Source organism: Hylobates moloch, unplaced genomic scaffold (genome assembly GCF_009828535.3).
Source record: "Hylobates moloch isolate HMO894 unplaced genomic scaffold, HMol_V3 SCAFFOLD_13, whole genome shotgun sequence".
NCBI lineage: Eukaryota > Metazoa > Chordata > Mammalia > Primates > Hylobatidae > Hylobates > Hylobates moloch.
In genome coordinates this window covers 47,971,548-47,990,788 of record NW_026652288.1, presented here as the reverse complement: position 1 = coordinate 47,990,788, position 19,241 = coordinate 47,971,548, and the positions used below count along the sequence as shown (strand labels likewise).

At 50.2% G+C, this 19,241-nt stretch overlaps 3 protein-coding genes across 3 annotated transcripts in view; 1 reads left to right on the top strand and 2 right to left on the bottom strand.

The window, feature by feature from the left end:
- Positions 1 to 15,754, bottom strand: part of RDH16 (retinol dehydrogenase 16) — a 33,395-nt gene extending 17,641 nt beyond the window's left edge. Inside the window, exon 1 of the mRNA XM_032173331.2 lies at positions 15,737 to 15,754. The gene's annotated coding sequence lies outside the window, so the exon portion shown is untranslated. The remainder of the gene's footprint in view (positions 1 to 15,736) is intronic.
- GPR182 (G protein-coupled receptor 182) lies at positions 3,906 to 7,913 on the top strand. The gene is made up of 3 exons (XM_032173330.2): positions 3,906 to 4,000; positions 4,544 to 5,816; positions 7,527 to 7,913. The coding sequence occupies exon 2, from the start codon at positions 4,560 to 4,562 to the stop codon at positions 5,772 to 5,774; it is 1,215 nt and encodes a 404-aa protein (XP_032029221.1). The 5' UTR covers positions 3,906 to 4,000; positions 4,544 to 4,559; the 3' UTR covers positions 5,775 to 5,816; positions 7,527 to 7,913.
- Positions 8,168 to 15,872, bottom strand: ZBTB39 (zinc finger and BTB domain containing 39). Its single transcript, XM_032173328.2, has 2 exons — positions 15,737 to 15,872; positions 8,168 to 14,294 (listed from the first exon to the last, which is right to left on the bottom strand). Exon 2 carries the CDS (start codon positions 14,248 to 14,250, stop codon positions 12,112 to 12,114), a length of 2,139 nt encoding a protein of 712 aa, XP_032029219.1. The 5' UTR covers positions 14,251 to 14,294; positions 15,737 to 15,872; the 3' UTR covers positions 8,168 to 12,111.
- Between the last annotated feature and the right edge of the window lie 3,369 nt (positions 15,873 to 19,241).

Below are 19,241 nucleotides of genomic sequence, written 5' to 3'. Positions count from 1 at the left end.
GAGAAACTAGTCAATGGGTACCATGCATGTTATTCTTGTGGTGGATACCCTAAAAGCCCTGGCTTGACCAACATGCAACCTATGCATGTAACAAAACTGCACATGTACCACATCAATCTGTACAAATAAATATTTTAAAACAAAAAACAAAAGAAAGAAACTGAGATTCAGAAAGGTTAAGTGACCTGCCCAAGATCACACAGCTACCAAGCGGTGGAAGAAAGTGTCAAAAACAGGTCTGACTCAAAAAGTGGTGTTATCTCCACGGGGTCTTGTGAAGGGCCGGTGAACAGGGAAGAACTGAGCAGAGAGAGCCACGGACAGGGGAGTGGGGCACAGGCTTTGAGGAGCCTGGAAAGCTCCTAATCTGGTACTTCTTGGCAAACCAGATTCCTCTCTAGCTTGGGGAAGCTGGTGGCAGGACAGCAGAGCAACCTCCACGAATAGACTTGGCTTCCTGACTCAGTGGCCTTCTGGAAGTTCACACTGTGGACGCGAGTGCAGTCACTGCCAAATCCCTCAGCCTTAACCTGTCCACAAAGCACCTGCCTCCACCCCATAAGCCAGGCACGTGGGTTGATCCCTAGGACAGCCTGCCTCACCCCTTCTGCCAGGGTCCAAGCACAGCCCTTTGCCTAACCCGACCCTGGAAAGTCATCTGCCTTTATCTCTGCCTCCCAATACCTCCTCCCTGGTACCTTCCTTCCTTTCTGATTGTTGATCGCAAAGTCTTGTCTATACTTTTTTGGGGAAAAATAGTGGGGTGGGGAGGAAAAAGAGTAAATTTCCAGGTATTGTTTCACTGCTGCTGTTCCTGCTGCATAGGGCAAAGCTGCTGGCCTGCTCCTTTTGCCCAGGTTGGCGAGGAGCCTGGCCTCCTGCTCCTCCCTCTTTCTCTTCCTCCCAGTCTTTCTCTTTCCAGCTGCACCCCCACCCCCTAAAAAAGCCCCACATGAAAACTGCAGAGCTATCACTTATTTCTTCCTGAAGGAGGAGCTTTCCCTCTGAGCCTCTGCCAGGAGGAACCACCATCACTTCCTCTTTCTACAAATACACATTGGGTGACAGGAGTAGGTGGGAGAAGGTAGCAGGTAGAGGTGAGGCTGCAGGGGGGATGTCTCCATATGGGAAGGACAATTCAGAGACCCAGGAGACAGGAGTCACTAAAGGGCAGTCTTGTGAGGAATGGAAGTGGTCACAGATGTGGACATCTGGAGAGGACAAAGACCAGACCAGGGCCTTCCTTGGAGGGTGCTTGGTCTAGGACATTTGCATGGGTCAAAAGCACGTAGTGGGAAGGGGAAATTCTCAGAAGGCTCCTTACTGAAGAAAAATATCAATGGGATAGAAACTAAGATCCTAAAGAGAGAGAATAAGAGCAAAACTAACTGAAAAATCGAAGTAAACCACATTTCACACTGTTGTGGTTCATCATGATGGTTTTTTGTTTTTGTTTTGTTTTGTTTGTTTGTTTTTTGAGACAGAGTCTCGCTCTGTCACCCAGGCTGGAGTGCAGTGGCGTGATCTCAGCTCACTGCAACCTCCGCCTCCTGAGTTCAAGAGATTCTCCCACCTCAGCAGCCTCCTGTGTAGCTGGGATTATAGGCACCCACCACCATGCCTGGAATTTTTGCATTTTTAGTAGAGACAAGGTTTCACCATGTTGGCCAGGCTGATCTTGAATTCCTGACCTCAGGTGATACACCTGTCTCAGCCTTCCAAAGTGCCAAGATTACAAGCATAAGCCACCTAGCCTAGCCCATGACTGGCTTTTTTTTTTTTTTTTTAGGAGATGGGATCTAGCTCTCTCGCCCAGGCTTCAGTGCAGCAGGGTGATCACGGCTCACTGCAACCTTGAATTCCTAGTCTCAAGTGATCCTCCCACCTCAGCCTCCCAAGTACAGACTGTACCATCACAACTGGCTAATTATTTTATTTTTTGTAGAGATGGGGGTCTCATCTTGTTGCCCAGGCTGGTCTCAAACTCCTGGGCTCAAGCAGTCTTCCCCCTTCGGCCTCCCAAAATGCTGGGATTACTGGTGTGAGCCACTGCACTGGCCATGATAGATTTTGTGATCTTGGAGTGATCTGATATGTAAGTGGAAGGTTTAAGAAAACTACAAAACTACAAAATTAAAAATATCCCCTCCCATGGAGGTAAATGGCGCTGATGGTTGCACAGCAGTGTAAATGCACTTAGCGCCACTGAACTGTACACCTAAAAATGGTTAACGTGGTAAATCTTAGGTATATTTTACCATAATAAAAGAATCAATTAGCAAACTTTTAAAAAATGTTCTCTTTGAGTGGATAAAGAAAATGTGGTGTGTGTGTATATATATATATATATATGGGAATATTACTCAGCCATGAAAGGAAATGAAGTACGGATGCATGTTCCAATGTGAATGAACCTTGAAAACATACTAAGTGGAAAAAAAAAAAAAACACAGACACGGAAGGTCACATATGATATGGTTCCCTTTCTATTAAGTATCCAGAATAGGTAAATCCATAGGGACAGGAAGCAGAAGGTTGGGGGCGGGGGGAATAGGATTGACTGCTTAATGGTTATGGGGTTTTCTTTGTGGGTAATGAAGATGTTTAGCACTTAGACAGAGGTGGTGGTTGCACAATGTGCATGTCTAAATGCCATTAAATCACACATTTTAAAATGGTTAATTTTATGCTATGGGAATTTCACCTCGACAATATATACTCAATCCCCTCCAGCCGACACACCTTTGGCTCAGGCCTAGGCAGCTCTGCCATCTGCCAAGTGTGGCTTGTGTAACACACAACCTCTCTGGGCCTCAAAGAGGATGAAGAAATCCATCCTCCCCACAGGGGTATCTCCAGAATCAAACGAGATGAAGTGAGGTGAAAGCGCTCTGAGGGGCGGGAAGCTCTGCTGACACAAAATGTTTACCTATAACACGTGGCTCAGAGTCCCTTACCCTCTAGCTTGGCAGGAGAGAGAAGTCTGCTCTCCCTCCCCCACGCCCCATCCCTTGCTCATCCCCTACCAGCCACCGACCACACCCTTCATGCAGAGAAGTATAGAGCCACAGGGGGAGGGCGCTGTTCTCTCTCCCTCCCTACTCAGGAATCTCTCTGAAGCTTTGACAAAGCCCCCTTGACACCCCGCATTCAATCTTATTTTTATTTTTTTTATTAACTCTGTCACCCAGGCTGGAGTGCAGTGACCTGATCTCAGCTCACTGCAACCTCCGCCTCCTGGGCTCAAGCGATACTCCTGCCTCAGCCTCCCAAAGTGCTGGAATTACTGGCACGAGCCACCATGCCTGGCCATTCAATCTTTTCTTCCCCAGATTCTCACCTCCAATCACAAGATGAAGGCAGGGAGCTCACAGACCTGTGAGGGGCTGGGGAGAATGGCAGGGGTGGGCCAGAGTTATTAAAAGCCCAACTGATTTTCAGATTTATTTTGACCCTCCCCTACACCCCCACATCCAATTTCACTCTAGTTGGAATCAAGACAGGGGAGAGAGAGATTCCAAGCTGACTTAGGGAGAGGAAAATACATACATATGTAAAGCATTTGTCACAGGCCCCGCCTGAGCTAAGCACTTTCCCTCCCTCAACAGCTCCTTTAATTCTCAAAGCATCCCTTTTTAGTAGATAATAGACCCCACTTTGCACAGGAGAGCACTGAGGCTAAGGAAAGAGGTAAATTCATTCAGCGGGTGAGGGAGGAGTTGGGATTTTAATGCTGGCAGTATGACCTCCCCGCCACTGGCACACCGGGTCTTTTGCTGGGACGTCCCCTGTAACCGGATTGGGGGAATGCAGGAAAAACCCCAGCCCTCCCCACAGAGCCTCAGCAGTGACAGCTACTTCCTGGATGAGAAGAGCCGCCGTGAAGCCAGCAGGGAAGCCAGCCCCACAGCCAAGGGCCCCCCAGCCTCCTCACAGCTCCCCACAGCCTGGACCTGCCAGCCCTCCCTCCAGGACCGAGGGGCTCCCAAGGGAAATTCAGGTGAGTGTCACCCTCTCCCAGGGAAGATGGGAATCAGGGCTTGGAGACAACTGGCTATCCTGCGTGATCCACAGGTTTTCCTAGGGGCAAATTAGATGTGTGTGGTGTGCGTTTGTGTGTTCCACACTCATGGTCCAAATAACAAGACAGAAAAAGAGTAATGAAGATCTGTACAAAAGAGCTGAGGAATGAAGTGCCAGGAGAGAGGTGGAGGTTGGAGACCACCTAGGAATGGCGGGTGTGGGGGGATTGAGGGGGTTGTTGAGGGGGAACTGGCTGGGGGTGGGAAGAAATGTTGGTGGACACCAACAGTCCCGGCCTCTTCCAGCTGAAACCCCTTAAGAAAGTACCTCTGCTCTTGGGTCAGAGCTAGCAAGTGAGTTGTGTATTATTTATTCACAGTTTGAAAGCTAAACTTCCCTTTCTTGCCTTGTCAGCCACAGAATCTTTCCCCAAAGCCCCCAACTCCCTGTGGCCTCTACCTTGAGGACACAAGGCTCCTGAGGTCTGCTTTCCCTTCCAACCCTCCCTTCATCCCAATAGGCGTGTGCTGGTCCCAATGTCAGTGAAACCCAGCTGGGGGCCCGGCCCCTCGGAGGGGGTCACTGCAGTGCCTGCCAGTGACCTTGGAGAGATCCACAACTGGACCGAGCTGCTCGACCTCTTCAACCACACTTTGTTTGAGTGCCACGTGGAGCTCAGCCAGAGCACCAAGCGCGTGGTCCTCTTTGCCCTCTACCTGGCCATGTTTGTGGTTGGGCTGGTGGAGAACCTCCTGGTGATATGCGTCAACTGGCATGGCTCAGGCCGGGCGGGGCTGCTGAACCTCTACATCCTCAACATGGCCATCGCGGACCTGGGCATCGTCCTGTCTCTGCCCGTGTGGATGCTGGAGGTCACGCTGGACTACACCTGGCTCTGGGGCAGCTTCTCCTGCCGCTTCACTCACTACTTCTACTTTGTCAACATGTACAGCAGCATCTTCTTCCTGGTGTGCCTCAGTGTTGACCGCTATGTCACCCTCACCAGCGCCTCCCCCTCCTGGCAGCGTTACCAGCACCGAGTGCGGCGGACCATGTGTGCGGGCATCTGGGTCCTCTCGGCCATCATCCCGCTGCCTGAGGTGGCCCACATCCAGCTGGTGGAGGGCCCTGAGCCCATGTGCCTCTTCATGGCACCTTTTGAAACGTACAGCACCTGGGCCCTGGCGGTGGCCCTATCCACCACCATCCTGGGCTTCCTGCTGCCCTTCCCCCTCATTGCAGTCTTCAATGTGCTGACAGCCTGCCGGCTGCGGCAGCCAGGACAACCCAAGAGCCGGCGCCACTGCCTGCTGATGTGTGCCTACGTGGCTGTCTTTGTCATGTGCTGGCTGCCCTATCATGTGACCCTGCTGCTGCTCACACTGCATGGGACCCACATCTCCCTCCACTGCCACCTGGTCCACCTGCTCTACTTCTTCTATGATGTCATCGACTGCTTCTCCATGCTGCACTGTGTCATCAACCCCATCCTTTACAACTTTCTCAGCCCTCACTTCCGGGGCCGGCTCCTGAACGCTGTAGTCCATTACCTTCCTAAGGACCAGACCAAGGCGGGCACACGTGCCTCCTCTTCCTCCTGTTCTACCCAGCATTCCATCGTCATCACCAAGGGGGACAGCCAGCCCGCTGCAGCAGCCCCCCACCCTGAGCCAAGCCTGAGCTTTCAGGTGCCCCATTTGCTTCCAAATACTTCCCCCATCTCTCCCCCTCAACCTCTTACACCTAGCTGAGGTAGAGGCCAGGCTCCTCCAACAGTGAAGGAAAAGGCACAGGTGAGAGGGAGATTTGGGGGGCTGTAGAGGGGAGAGTCAAAGCATTCATGGTCAATTTTGAATCTATCTTAAAATACTGAGGTGTGGAGAGAGAGACAGGATCGGGAGGGATAGAGAGCAGGCCCTCAGTGTTGTACTATTTGTCTCGGTTCTTGTGTCTAAGGAGCCATGCAGAAAAAAAGGTGAAATAAATGGAAGAGATAGCCATGGACTCTGGATCTTTTAAAAATCTGCACTTCCAGCTGGGATTGGGAAGGGAGCTGAGGCTAAAGAGGTGCTCGGGAGAGGAAACTAGACACATTCATTTCATAAATCACTCTGGCCAGAAACAGTGAACTCTGCAGGAACCTCACAAACTCCTTTTGTGTTTGTGAGCTTGTTGATCTTCCAGCTCACTATGCAGGCTACGGGGACAAGAGGCCAGAGGCCAAGGAACCAGGCGGCCCCAGCAGGACGTTCCCTAGCTGTGCATCCTATGCACAGCCATGATAAGTGAAGGGGGATGGGGATGGCAGGGGTGGGGGCGAAGCCAAGGTCTGAGACCTGCACCCTGCAGCTGGGTCAGCAGGATGGTATCTCCACCCACGGCCATCCAGGAAACACAGCTCCATTTCCTTGCTGACACCCCTCCCCATTGTCCATCCTGCTCCCTCCCCACAAGCAAGAGAAGCTGTCCCAGAGTCAGCTCCTCATAGCTGACCTCTTCCCAGCTTCGGATCTAGGAAACTTCCCGACTTCTTCTAGGGAGACACAGAGCTACCAGAAAGCCCAACCCACCCCCATCTCTTTCTCTCCAGATCATAGGAAAGTATCAAGGGATGTCATTCCGGGAGCAGCCCTTGGGACAGCCAGCAGCAGGTGCTGACAGATGCTCTGTCCTTCACTCTCTGTCCCCGGCACCAGATGGGGAAGGCCACAGTGGAAACTTCTCAATTCCGTCACAGGGCAGAGCTCTGACACTGTTATAAGTCAGTTCTCCCTGGCCATGTCTTTTTATAATTTTCCTGTCCCACAACTTAGGTTCCTTAACACTTGTTCTACAGATGAAACAAAAAAGTCCTCTGTTAACGAGTAGACCTTCTGGAAAAGGATCACTTATGTTTGGGAGACTAGGACCCTGTCCATGAGGAACTCTGAAGTAAAGGCCTAAGAACAGGATCTAGTTTCTGCCTTCCAATTCCACGTCCTTTGCCTCTTAATCCTGCCCGTGGTGAGGGGACTGGATGGAATCACTGATGGCCTCTTCACCATCTCCTCTGTCCTGCTTAAGTGCTCCATGTGTCCAGAATGTTTAACTTGGAGTAACTACTCACTGACCTGGAGACCACCTGTTCTGCTTTGAGAAATCAGAACTGTTCTGTGGATGCACTGACCGCGTGCTCCAATTGCATATGCACCCAGGTTTGTCAGGAGCATGGAAGGAAACCTGCATCTCCTTGCTCACTGGGCCCAAACCTGAAAGGGTCTTAAGCTGCAGACAGCTTCTCAGTAGCACAGAGCTGAAGGCTTTTTGAACCAGGAGTCTGGGTTGTGGCTTGGGTCGCAGTAAGGGCTTAGCCTACCAATCCAGAATTCACATTGAAAAAGACTTTCCTCTCTTGTCCCAACATAAAAAAGCCAAGATCTGATGCCCATATCACTGCCTCCTCTGACTTGGGCTACAGGAGTTTCCTGAAGGAAACCAAATTTTACATCTCTGTTGCATTCCAGATCACCTTAGAGGCTACTCTCCCAAGATTAGTTATCACCCTGGCAGTGTGAATACTTCCCTAAGGCCTCCCATCCATGGAGGGGAAGAGTGGGAACCACCTGCTACACTCAGCATCTACTGAGCACTGATGGGAGCCCCGCGTGGGCCATGTGCTCTGGGGCCAAATGGACATCACTCCCTAACCTCTTGAGGTCTGTCTCCTCTGTGGAAACACCCACATATCAACCTCATTAAACTATGCCAAACTTTTGCCTCCTCCCTGTTTCAATCTGCCTCGCTCCACTCAAAGACACACCATGTCCCAGCAAATCAAATGGCATTGGCAAGACAAATTGTAGCCAAATCTCTCACTTAGTAACGTTAGTCCAACTAGACATGGACAGGGACCCACCACTCTCTCCGGGCTGACGAAGGATCCTCTCAGGGATATCCCCTGAAAAGGCTGAGTCTTTGACTTAATTTCCCACTAAAAACGGGTCAACAAGTTAATCCTGGGGAATTCCAGCTACAGGAAAGGAAAATGTGCTACCTGAAAAGAATTCTGGCATCTGCTGGGCAGAAATGTGCTACTGAAAGGGTGATGAGCCCAGATATTCTGAACTCCAGATATGAGCATATTCATAGTAGGTAGGAAGAGAACTCTCATTTCAAATTTCTTTTTTTATTCTAAATAAAAACCACACTTTGTGCTGAACAATGGAATATAAAAGAATCAGATGTACAATGATTTTGGACATCTACTATTTGGGGAAAACAGTTTACAAAATATACAAAACTTTACAGCAATAGATAGTAAACACTTAAATATTAGGAGGTCAGTACTTATTAATTTAATGGAAGGAGTTAGACATCAACAACTCTTCTGTTTCATAAGAGACTTTACCTATTCAAGCTGGGGGCGGCGAGTGGATTGGACAGGGGGTTTTAAAGAAACATCAAAATCGAGTTTCATTTTCATTCTGATGTTAAGCTTACGATGCATAACCACATTGAAACTAATGCTGTGCACCCTGCCTCCTGACTCATTTGGTGCACGATTTAGGGAAAAGAGTCCCAGATGGGCGCAGACCACCCCATAGAGCCCACTCCCATACCAATAAATAGTGTCCATCTAGAATTTGCTTTGGAAGTTAAGCAGTCTGGGGCTTGGGGAAAGGGGCACAGAAGGAGGCCAGAGGAGGAAGAAAATTCAACATTAGCAAAAACCTGTCTAGGAAAAAGGTATTTAAGCCCAAAGGTTTGGCCTGGAGACAAATGGGTACTCACAGATCAGAAAAGAAGAATATAACAAAAAACTTTTACCCATCTCCTGGTTCTTCGGGGTCACCTGGGCCTGACCCTTATCCCACCTCCTTTCTTCCTAACTAGCCATGGACTATGGGAACTCCATGGAGTCATAAAATTTAGGACCAAATACTAAGGTTTAGCAGAGCTTCCTAGCGGGTGCTGTGGCATCAGTGAGTCACCAGTGGGTCACCGGAGTGCCAGGATAGTAATCTCTGCCTCTGGCCACATGGAGCCTCTGCTGTTTAACCCCGGATGCCACACAAGTATTACCATTTTCCCCTCAGAAAACAAGTTGGGAATGGCCTCATATTTGGTTTAATGCTCTATGACCACCACCTTGAAATTCTTAATAATTTGTGAATAAGAGGGCTCCACAAATGACGTAGCTGGTCCTGAGTACATACCAAGAAAACGGGAGAAGAGGATGTTCAAGGCTTGAACAGAACTTCAGAGTAACACAGAAGAGAGTACTAAACTAGGGTCCGGTAGAGAGGAAGCAACAAAATCAAATGAACAGAAAGTCAAAACAATTAAAAATGCAAAATAAAATGGATACCTTCTACCAGGTATCCCAGGGTGCCCTCTGCCGCAATATAGTGTTTCAAGCAAAACCATTCAGAAGAGGGTGAGCTAGAGGCAGAGGAAGCAGACATGACTTTGGTGGGGTGGGGGGAAACAGGGAAGTTCAGGTGTGAATACAGGGGTCACCAACAGGGAGAGGGTTTGGTCAACAAATCTCACGAGCTACTGATCCTATGACGTATCTGACTGGGACCAACTGGGCCACCCTGATCAATCTGATCAGCCCCAGGGGATCAGGGGATGCAGTTTTCTGTTTCGTGTTTCAAGGGCAAAGTTTCAAGGATCTGCTTTTTGGTTTACTGGCAAAAAAGGAAAACTTCACAGTTTCAGGTTAAGTACACAGACCACCCAGCATCCATGATGCCCTCTGTTAAGGAAAAAGGTTTCTCCAGCACATTTATCTGCTCTCAGCCACTTGGCTGGTTCCTGTAATTACCACCTCTCTCACGCCAGCATTTCAAAAATCAGTCCTCACCAACAGCCTGGGAGGGATTGCTCATGCTTGAAAATGTAGCAGACACTTGACTGTAGTCTGTTACACATTTCCTTCTTAAATTCTAATGGTCAGTGTGAGCAAGAAAGGGAGAAGCCAGTCAGCAATGAAGAGTCTCAACACTGCTTTCCTGATGAGGATGTCCTGAGGGGACACTGAACAAGGTGGGTTTAGATGGTCAAAGGTGGACCTTTAAACTGGCCACTGTACAAGTCCCTTCATCTAATGGTCACCCCACCAGAGAGCCATGCACTCTGACTCTGAGGCTTTATCAGTTCAGGGCTGGGGAGAAGCAGCAGGTCCAACAAGGATGGAGCTTTGGTTTGTCTGACATCTCAATATAAAGACAGGAGGCTTCCAAACTGTGCAAACAGGTCATTCATGTCACTTGTTCCCCTCAACCCTGTCCCCAGTCTACCCCATCGCAGGATGGAAGGGGGATGAAAGGCCTGGAATTTAACTGTCCCGAACTTTCTAGAACATACACCCATGGCCTAAAGTGTTCCCTGGGTTTATTATGCTAGAGACAATCTGGAGAAGAAGAAAAGAACTTGCTTAAGGGCTTGACACATCTTCCCTTAGTTAGATCCCTGGTTCTCCAAATCTCTGGTCAAGGCTGTTCTCTGGAATATGGCTACTTGCTGGGGAGAAACTCATTTTCCTAAAGTCTCTTATACAAAAGAGATGCTGGGTAATGTGTATACAAAAACAAAAATAAATAAATATTAATGTCCAAAAAGGCTTTGTGAGTTAATGAAAACCACTTGCTTGTGAAACAGCCCGGGGTGTTGCTGAATCCCACCAGGGGCAGTGTCAGGGCTGAGGCCAGGGACTCTCAGAGCTCACCTGAGCAGGGTGAGGTAGTATGAGCTACTGAGGTGGCACCTCACAAGTATGCAAGATCGAGGGCCCTATCCCTCAAGCCTTCTTTGGGCAAAGCCCCTTAGAAAACCAAGTAAGAGTGGAGCTAACCAGCTGCGTGGGCTGTGCCGGCGTACTCTGCAGCCACCCACGGAGGGCCTGAACCAGCTGCCATCCAATAGCGCCCCCTGGAGGTGATGGCAACGACAGATCAGGATAAATTCCAGCAGGTCAAAGGTGAGCTGACAAAGCTCCAGCACTGTTAGCACAAAGTAAACAACAGGTTACCCGACTAGGACAGACAGTCAGAACGCACACCCTGCTACACACCACCAGTTACTCAGGTCCCTTTAATCCTGAAGGGCTCGCGGTCTGCCACTCCACCACTTCATGGAGTCAGCTCATCTACACCACGGGCCAAACACTTCTGGGCGGGAGACCAGATATAAATTAAGGCAAGGCTGCTGCTGTCAGAGACATCCCCACCTCTCCACCAAGACACTCACGGCCAACAGAAGTAGCCAAAACAGATGACTATATCAAAGTGGTTCCCTATCCTCTCTGCCCCACAGAAGGCCAGACGTCCCGGGCCATCACTCCATAAAATCCTGTTTCTTTGGAAATGAGGAGAAAAGACAAACCTCTCCTATCCATCCAGGCTGCCACTTCTGGCGGCACTGCAGGACACCCCTTCTGGCTGGCAGGGATTCATCCCAAAGCTTTCTGACCTAAACAGAAAGCTCTGTCCCTAGTATGGATCTAGCTGCCAAAAGATTTTCACTGTCCAATCAGCAGATTAGGGCTGTAGATAAGCAGACACCAACATCCCTGATATCTTGTCCCTGCTGAGGGCTGGAACCTGAGGGGACTGCCCTGCTGACCTGTCTTTTCTGAATGACCACATTCCCAAAATCTTTCTCATAGCTGGTCATCCCGGTTGGAGGCCTGGCGGTAACACCTACAGTGAAAACCTCCCTTTACCTCCTCTGTTAAGTGAGGCTGTTGGTTAGATTCTTAGCAGCATAAAACCTATCAGTAAACTAAAACTAGAGAGGCTGGGGAAGGGGGTCTAGTGGACACCAACTGCTTGACTAGATCCCAAAACCAGCCTCAAAAGAATGAAAAACACAGCCCTTCATGGGCAAGAACAGGTATGGAGGTAAATGTGATAGGGCTGTTGCTTCTCAACAACAGTAACAGCTTATGTGCTATTTCTTCTTCTTTTCTTCTTTAAACACAACACAGAACAGAATTCCTACCAAGGCAAAATTATAACTTCAGCTGGGGAGGGACCAACAGCTCTTAGATATCAGCGTCCTGGCTGCTGCTTGGATGCTCCCCGTGGCTCTGCCGGGACCCAGTCAACTGTCCGGGTTCTTTTCCACCTCTTTGGAATGGATGATGTACATGAAGGTCTGCTCAATGGTGAAGTCAGGGGGGAGGCTGCCTTTGTGCACACCAACATGCTTGCTCATGAGGTTAAGGGTGGAACTGTAGTGCCCACAGACTGTGCAGCGGTACATGAGGGCCCCCGAGTGTGTCTTTAGGTGGCACTTGATGGTCGAGCGGCCTCGGAAGAACTTGTGGCACACCTTACATTGGTATGGCTTCTCCCCCGTGTGGATCCGCCGGTGGTAGTTGAATTCGCTTGTGTGGGCAAATCTTTTGCCACAGACTTTGCAGCTATACTTGCTGTTCCCGGGTTGGCCCTGCAGCGCCAGCTCTTCACTCAGAAACTCCTCTGCTGGCAGCTTCCGCTTCTGGAGAGCTGGGTGCTGCAGCCCAAAACCAGGCCGTGCATCAAGGCCACTGTTGCATTTGTGCTGGCTGACGTGGTAGCGATAGGCAGCCTCTGACTTGAAGCTCTGGCTGCACAAGTGGCAGTGGAAGAGGGCATCTTCCAGACTTTGGTGCACAGCCATGTGCTTCTCTAGAAGATGCCAGTCCACAAAGCTGTTGGCACAGACAGAACAGGAGAAGACTGTAATGCCGAGATGGGACAGCGTGTGCCACATGAGGCTGCAGAGGTTAAGGTGACGCTGGTCGCAGACACTGCAGGCCTGGCCCTTCAAGTTTAGATGGTCAAGGATGTGGCCCCGGACCACATGGAAATCTTTGGCCAATACTTTCCCACAGGCAGCGCATTTCAGCTCTGGGGAGGCTGCCCCTGAAAAGAGACCCAGCTTCCCTGGCAGGGGATCGTTGGGGTGGACAATGATGTTGTTCTCAAATATTCCATCCCGTCGGTGAAGGGTCAGCTGCCACTGGGTAAAGAACTTAGTTTCACACATATCGCAGGAGAAAAGGAAAATACCAATATGGGACAGGACATGAGTCACCCGGGAGTTTCGGTCCTGGAAGTGGGTCTCGCAGACCTTGCAGTTGCCCGTCAGCAGGTCCACGTGGTCCCGAGCATGCTGCCGGATCAGTTGAATGTTGGGCTCTAGAACTTTCTTGCACACCTGGCAGGGCATGGCCTTATTCTCCCGATTGTCATTCTCTCCAAAAGTCAGCTCATCCTCACTGTCATCACTCAGCTCAATCACCTCCTCAGCTGTGCCTATATCCTCAGCAGGGTCTTCAAACTGCAAGTCATCATCCCCCAGGTCCTCGAGCTGGAGCTCATCCATCTGCCCAAAGCCTGGATCTTTGGAGTGCTCACTATTGCTCAGACAGGAGTTGGTCCCAGTGGTAATGTCTACTGCATTGTCAGGGGTGAGGAAGCTGTTTTTACTGAAGTCTCCATTGCTTTGAACTTTGTATGGCTGGCAGGAGCTTGTGCTGGTCTGGATGCCCGTGCTGACAGTGCCTAGGACTGGCTGGGTCATCATGCTAGGAATGGACATGAAGGGAGCAGGGGTGTCATGGTCTTCTGTCTTTGGCGGTGGTGGTGGCGGCTGCGGCAGATGCAGGCTATGGTTAGCATCACTGGCAACATTCTTCTCTTCCTCTTTATAGCTCCCTCCAGCATCACTGGGCAACACATAGTTTCTATCAGCACCAAAGTGGTCCCCACCACTTCGGAGTTCCCCAAGGGGATGGGCAGGTTCGGCCGAAGGACAACTCAGGGTACCAGAGTGGCTCTCACTGGTGCTGGTCAGGGGTTTGGCCCTGGCAGTGCTCTCTAGATCAGGAAAGGTAGAGTGACAGGCCTGGAGGAGGTCCTCCATACCCAGACGCTCAGCCACCTCGTAGATGACCCCAACATTGATCAGGTCTGTGAAGAGTTCTGACGTGTAGACAAAGCTCAGAACCTTCTCAAAGTTGGCAGGGGTGATGAAGTCCACCACATAGGTCCTGGCAGCATCAAGCCCAGTATTCAGGAAGAGGTTCTGGAAGTAGCCAGCTGCACAGGCCAGCACAGCCTTGTGGGCTGGGAAGGAGCGGCTCCCCACCACAATGGTGACGTCGCACATGGTCTCCGAGAGCCGGCACTTGTTGAGTTCCTTCAGCAGGTTGTTGGGGTGGTTGGTGCTTTGCAGTTTGATCCTCATGCCCATCTTAGCAGCTCCTATGAAATTACCTCCTTATCAGCACAGTTAATCTGTGGACAGCAAGAGAAAAAGATGGATGGCCAAACACATCCGTGCAAAAGAGGGGCTATGCAGGAGAAAATACCACCACTGTGAATGCTTCCAAGCCCCAGGTGGGGATCTGGAGTAAACTGGCATGGAGAGTTCCTCCATTATGACAAGGCAATGACATCTCGCCCTGTATATACTCAAAGAGTTATGACAAAAACCAAAAGGACTGATGACAATCTGATAGCTTGGTCTTAAGCTGGTGCCTAGAGACGAACCAGAGGCATTCCCTCGGACACAATCTTATACTTCATTACCAGAGCCACTGGATCAAATTTTTCTCCTATTAATTTCCTCCCAAATACAAGCTTTCCTAATTCATTGAGCATATTCTTTTCCCTCATGATGCCAAATGCCATGCACATGCTTGAACACAACTATCAAAGCTCCACTAGCTACTGAGGAACAGATAAGGTAGTTCCATTTTTTAGCTTTGTCATTGCTGTGTCTTCAACCCCTCAGTAATCTCCAAATAAATCTCACGTTCTTGAATCCCCATCTCTCTGCCTATACTACATATCCGCTCTCTGGCCTTTCGATAACCCAGAGCCCCTCCAGATACTGCTTCATCACAGTCCCTGTATCCTGTGAAGTTAAAACACTCAGAATGCACAGTAAAGCAAAGTAGAACACAACTGTGGTAGTATTTAATATTACTTTAATATGTTGTATTCTTTTTCGCCACCCTTTTCGGGGTTTATATTTTGTTGGCCCTGCGCTAACAGATTTACTTGATGCCGCAAGAAAGACTTCCAATTATACAGGTAAGACTCCTAGAGGCTTGTCCACTACCACTTTCTGCCCCTTCTGACTCCTGCACGACTAAGGAAGAAGAGCTACTTGCATCCCTGTTCAGTCTCACAACTCTGCCCAACACAGCCCCTTTCTCCATCTCTCCAGATTCTAACAACTCCCAACTTTTTCTGGGGCCCAGGAAGCGTCTAAGTATTGTGGGGTACCGGCCAAGCCTCTCCCGGGCCCTGGTGGCCACCCCTGAACGATCGTCGGGTCGGAGCGCTGGGCAGCCAGAGTGGAGGGTGGGAGAGGGGGAGGCTGGGAACTTCCGGGACACCCCAACAATCCCCGGGCGCCGCGGTCTCCCCTCCGGAGAGTCGCATCTGGGAGGGAAGGGCGCTGCATCGGCTGGGGCGCTCCCTCTGGAGGCACCGAGCGCCTCGCTGCCTCCACAAACAGCGCAGGGCTCACCCGGGTGAGCCTGTTGGGGGCACGGGGCTGAATAAGGGGCCAAGGGAGGAGCGGCGGGGCCGGCCGGGTCGGCGCGCGGTCGCGGAGGATGGGTCCGGCCGAAGGGAGCGGGCAAGAGGGACCCCAGCAAGAGCGAGATAAATGCCGGACCGGGGGTCGGGCTTCGGCCAGGGGCAGCCCTCGGCCTGGCCGCGCTTACCCGGCTCTGCGGGGCCCCGAGCACCATCGCCGCCGCCGCTTCACACAAAGGCCCCGGCCCGCCGTGCCCGGCCCGACGAGGAGGTGGCGCCGCCGGCCGCGGCCAGAGTCTCCATCCGCCGCGCGGCTCGCCGCGCCGGCCCGGGCCGCCCCCGCCGCCCGGCCCGCAGCGCCCCCCGCCGTCCCGGAGGAGGCAGCGCCCCCCGCCGCCCGGCCGCAGCGCCCCCCGCCGCCCGGGAGGAGGCAGCGCCCCCCAACGGCGGGGCCGGGGCCAGGACCCGCGCGAGGGGTGCAGGGGCTTCCAGCTCCCCTGGCCTGGCTTTTTCTAAGCGCCCATCCACTGTGTGCGGGACTTGGTGCCTGAAGAGTGAAAAACCCTATCCAAACTCTCTTCACCTCCCCTGTTCTACGCTCACAGTTCCAAAAGCTTCTCCTCAGAACATCTACTATGGGCATTTTACAAAATGTAAGATTGTTTGATCACTGTATATCTCCTCCACTAGGCTGTGGGCTTCCTGAAGGCAGGGATCTGTGGCTTTGCACACGGCCGCATGTCCACACTGCCTCTTACCACACTTCCTGGCACAATAAGTGCTTAATACATTAAGCCTGCTTGAATGAATGAAGGAGCACTTGAGGGCTAGACCGCTACTACTGGACCCTTCTGATAATCCACTGCTGTCCCTCCTTCCACCTAGGTGGCCAAATGAAGAAAGTCACCGGATCTCACTGTTCTTTGGCACCCCAGGCCTGTTTCCTGAAGCCTGCACTCCCCAACTCTGTGTAGAACTCGATCACTCTTCCTCCCCACCCCTCTCCCAAATCATCTTTTCAAATGCTCCTACCCAAGAATTGTCATCAAACCAAAACCACCTACACTGCCTGCCCCACCCACCACCACCAAAGACATTAGAAGTCTTGGTCATGTCACCCTCCTTCCCTCAGTACAGAGGAAGCTCTTAGGCTCCAAGACCCTTCAGTTTCATCCTGTCTCCCATCCCATCCCAGTCATTGCCTGAAAATAGCTTGCAGCCAAGGACAAACTCCCAGGACAGGCGTATGGTAGGATTCAGTAATTCCTTGATGGAAAAATGGAAAGGAAGGGACACACTGAATGTTGCCAACAGATCTAAGCCAGTTTGGCCATTCAGCAATTGTCCATTCTCTTGATGAATTTGGGAGATTGTGTGTCCTCCTTTCCACAACCTCATTAACTGGTGGTAGACTATACTGAAAGCAAGCACTATACCAAATGCTGTCAAACATGTAACATTTGTTAGCCAGGAGATACAAAAACAGCCATACGACTGTTCTTACAGTTTGGGGATGAGGCATCTCACTTTACCATCTAGTGAAAGGGTCACTTAGAGGTTCACACAATGTTTCAATGGCAGGCCCAGCTCTCACAGTTGTGCAAGGTGACTGAGTCTCCCTAAAGTAGAATATCACACAGCCAGCAGGTCCAGACCTCCAGCATGACTCTGGAGACAGAGGGCTGCTGGGCTTGCAAGGGCCTGGGCCTGTTCAGTCTTTCTAACCAACTGCCCCAGCCATCTCTGGAGGGTTGACCCCATTAAACTTCACATGAAAACAAATCATCCAAAAGACGCAGGTGAAAGTACATACCACTTACACTGAAGTCTTTTTAAAGTAAATCACCATATAGTCACAATAACAAACATATACAAAGTTAAACGGAGAAGAAAGGGCCAGGAATTTAGTCAAGGTCTTGTGGACCAGATCTCTTTAGGCATCAACCATTTTACAGCAGGAAAGGGAGGGTCAGGATCCCTTCACACATTCTTCAAGTGCAAACACAGGAATCTAACTTAACATTTGTCTTCATTTTTTTCTGGAGTCCCCAGTACTGCAATTTTTGTCAGTCCCACTAGAGAGCAATCTTTCTGCACTTAACGTTCCTACTTGCAAAGCAATTGTCTCATCTCAGCCTATAAACCTAACTCCCACCAAGTCTGAGCAGAACCAACTCTTGTAGCTTTCATGACCCAAAGAAAGCCCCTAGACTCTGCAAAAGTGTCCCCAGTTTTAAGCCCTGTAGATAGATAATTTTGAAAAGTCAAAGAGATGACTCACTGGAAAAAGGGTCTAGGCTCTGGAGTGGGGGGCATTCTATGACCTCTGGCTATAGAGCTGACATAAGTAATACTAGAGTGAGTATTCCCTCCTTTCCCCACCCCCCACTCTACAGCTGTCATTTCAAAGTGGCCCCAAGTCGGGCTGTAGGAAGATAGAACTTTCACTAGAATGAAAGGACTGCAGGAAGTGGCCTCTGGCTCTGTGGCCCTGTCCTTACACTGCCTTGGGAAATCTATGTGTTGATGTTTTATCAGTGCAATTCAGGGGCATAACCAAGGCCCCTGTACCAGGCTAAGATAAGGAGCCTGAGGATTTCACTGGCTGTTCCATTAGGGTGCAGAAGCCCCCTTGGGATGACGGGTGATAGTTGACATCGCAGATTAATAAAAGACATCCATACCCATGCATACCACATGTAAGTGCCTTACACATTCTGGGGACTGTTGAGTCAGAGCTGCAGGGGCTGGTAACAGGCACATTAGAGAGGAGTCAGAGATAAATGTTTTCCCTTTATAATAACTAAGGCAGCCAGTTAACGGTGAAGAGATCTGCTCCTCTCTTTCTTGGCCTCGGTAGTAACTTCCCTGTCCACATCTCATCCTAGCTGGATCAAGTTCTGTTTGCTTGTCCACAGCCCTGCTAAACTGTAAACTCTGTGTATGAGTCATCATTTCATCCCCAGGATCTGTCACAGAACCCAGGCTCAACATTTGGAGACAGAAGAATTGTATAGGGTCATAGATTCATCCTCCTCTGTGGCTGGGTCTCTGCACAGCCTTGATCCCCACCTCCTTCTCTAATTAAGTAGGGTCAGATTCAGGAATGGATATCTCTCAGGCTCATCCTAGTAATACAAGTCACTCTGAATATATTTTTTCTGTTTCTTTTTCTTTTTTTCTTTTTTGTTTTGTTTTGTTTTGTTTTGAGACGGAGTTTTTTGCTCTTGTTGCCCAGGCTGGAGTGCAGTGGCGTGATCTCGGCTCACTGCAACCTCCGCCTCCTGGGTTCAAACGATTCTCCGGCCTCAGCCTCCCAAGTAGCTGGAATTACAGGCATGTGCCACCATGCCTGGCTAATTTTTGTATTTTTAGTAGAGCTGGGGTTTCACTGTGTTGGTCAGGCTGGTCTCGACCTCCTGAGCTCGTGATCCACCCGCCTCGGCCTCCCAAAGTGCTGGGATTACAGGCGTGAGCCACCGGGCCCGGCCTGTTTTTTCTTTATCTAAAACTGGTCTGTGAAAATCTTTGTATGTTAGAAACTATCTGCCAATTTCATGTATTTATTTTAATCACTAAATAAATCTGATACTCATCGTGCAAAGCACTGTGTTAGGCACGGTTCAGGAAATAGATATGTACAAAAAGATATGTAAAGTTATTTACATTTAAATATGAAGTGTGTGTATCATA

What these genes read in the sequence shown, in the direction of transcription:
- GPR182 (XM_032173330.2), top strand. Translation starts at nt 4,560, where the DNA reads ATGTCAGTGAAACCCAGCTGGGGGCCCGGCCCCTCGGAGGGGGTCACT.
- ZBTB39 (XM_032173328.2), bottom strand. Translation starts at nt 14,250, where the DNA reads ATGGGCATGAGGATCAAACTGCAAAGCACCAACCACCCCAACAACCTG.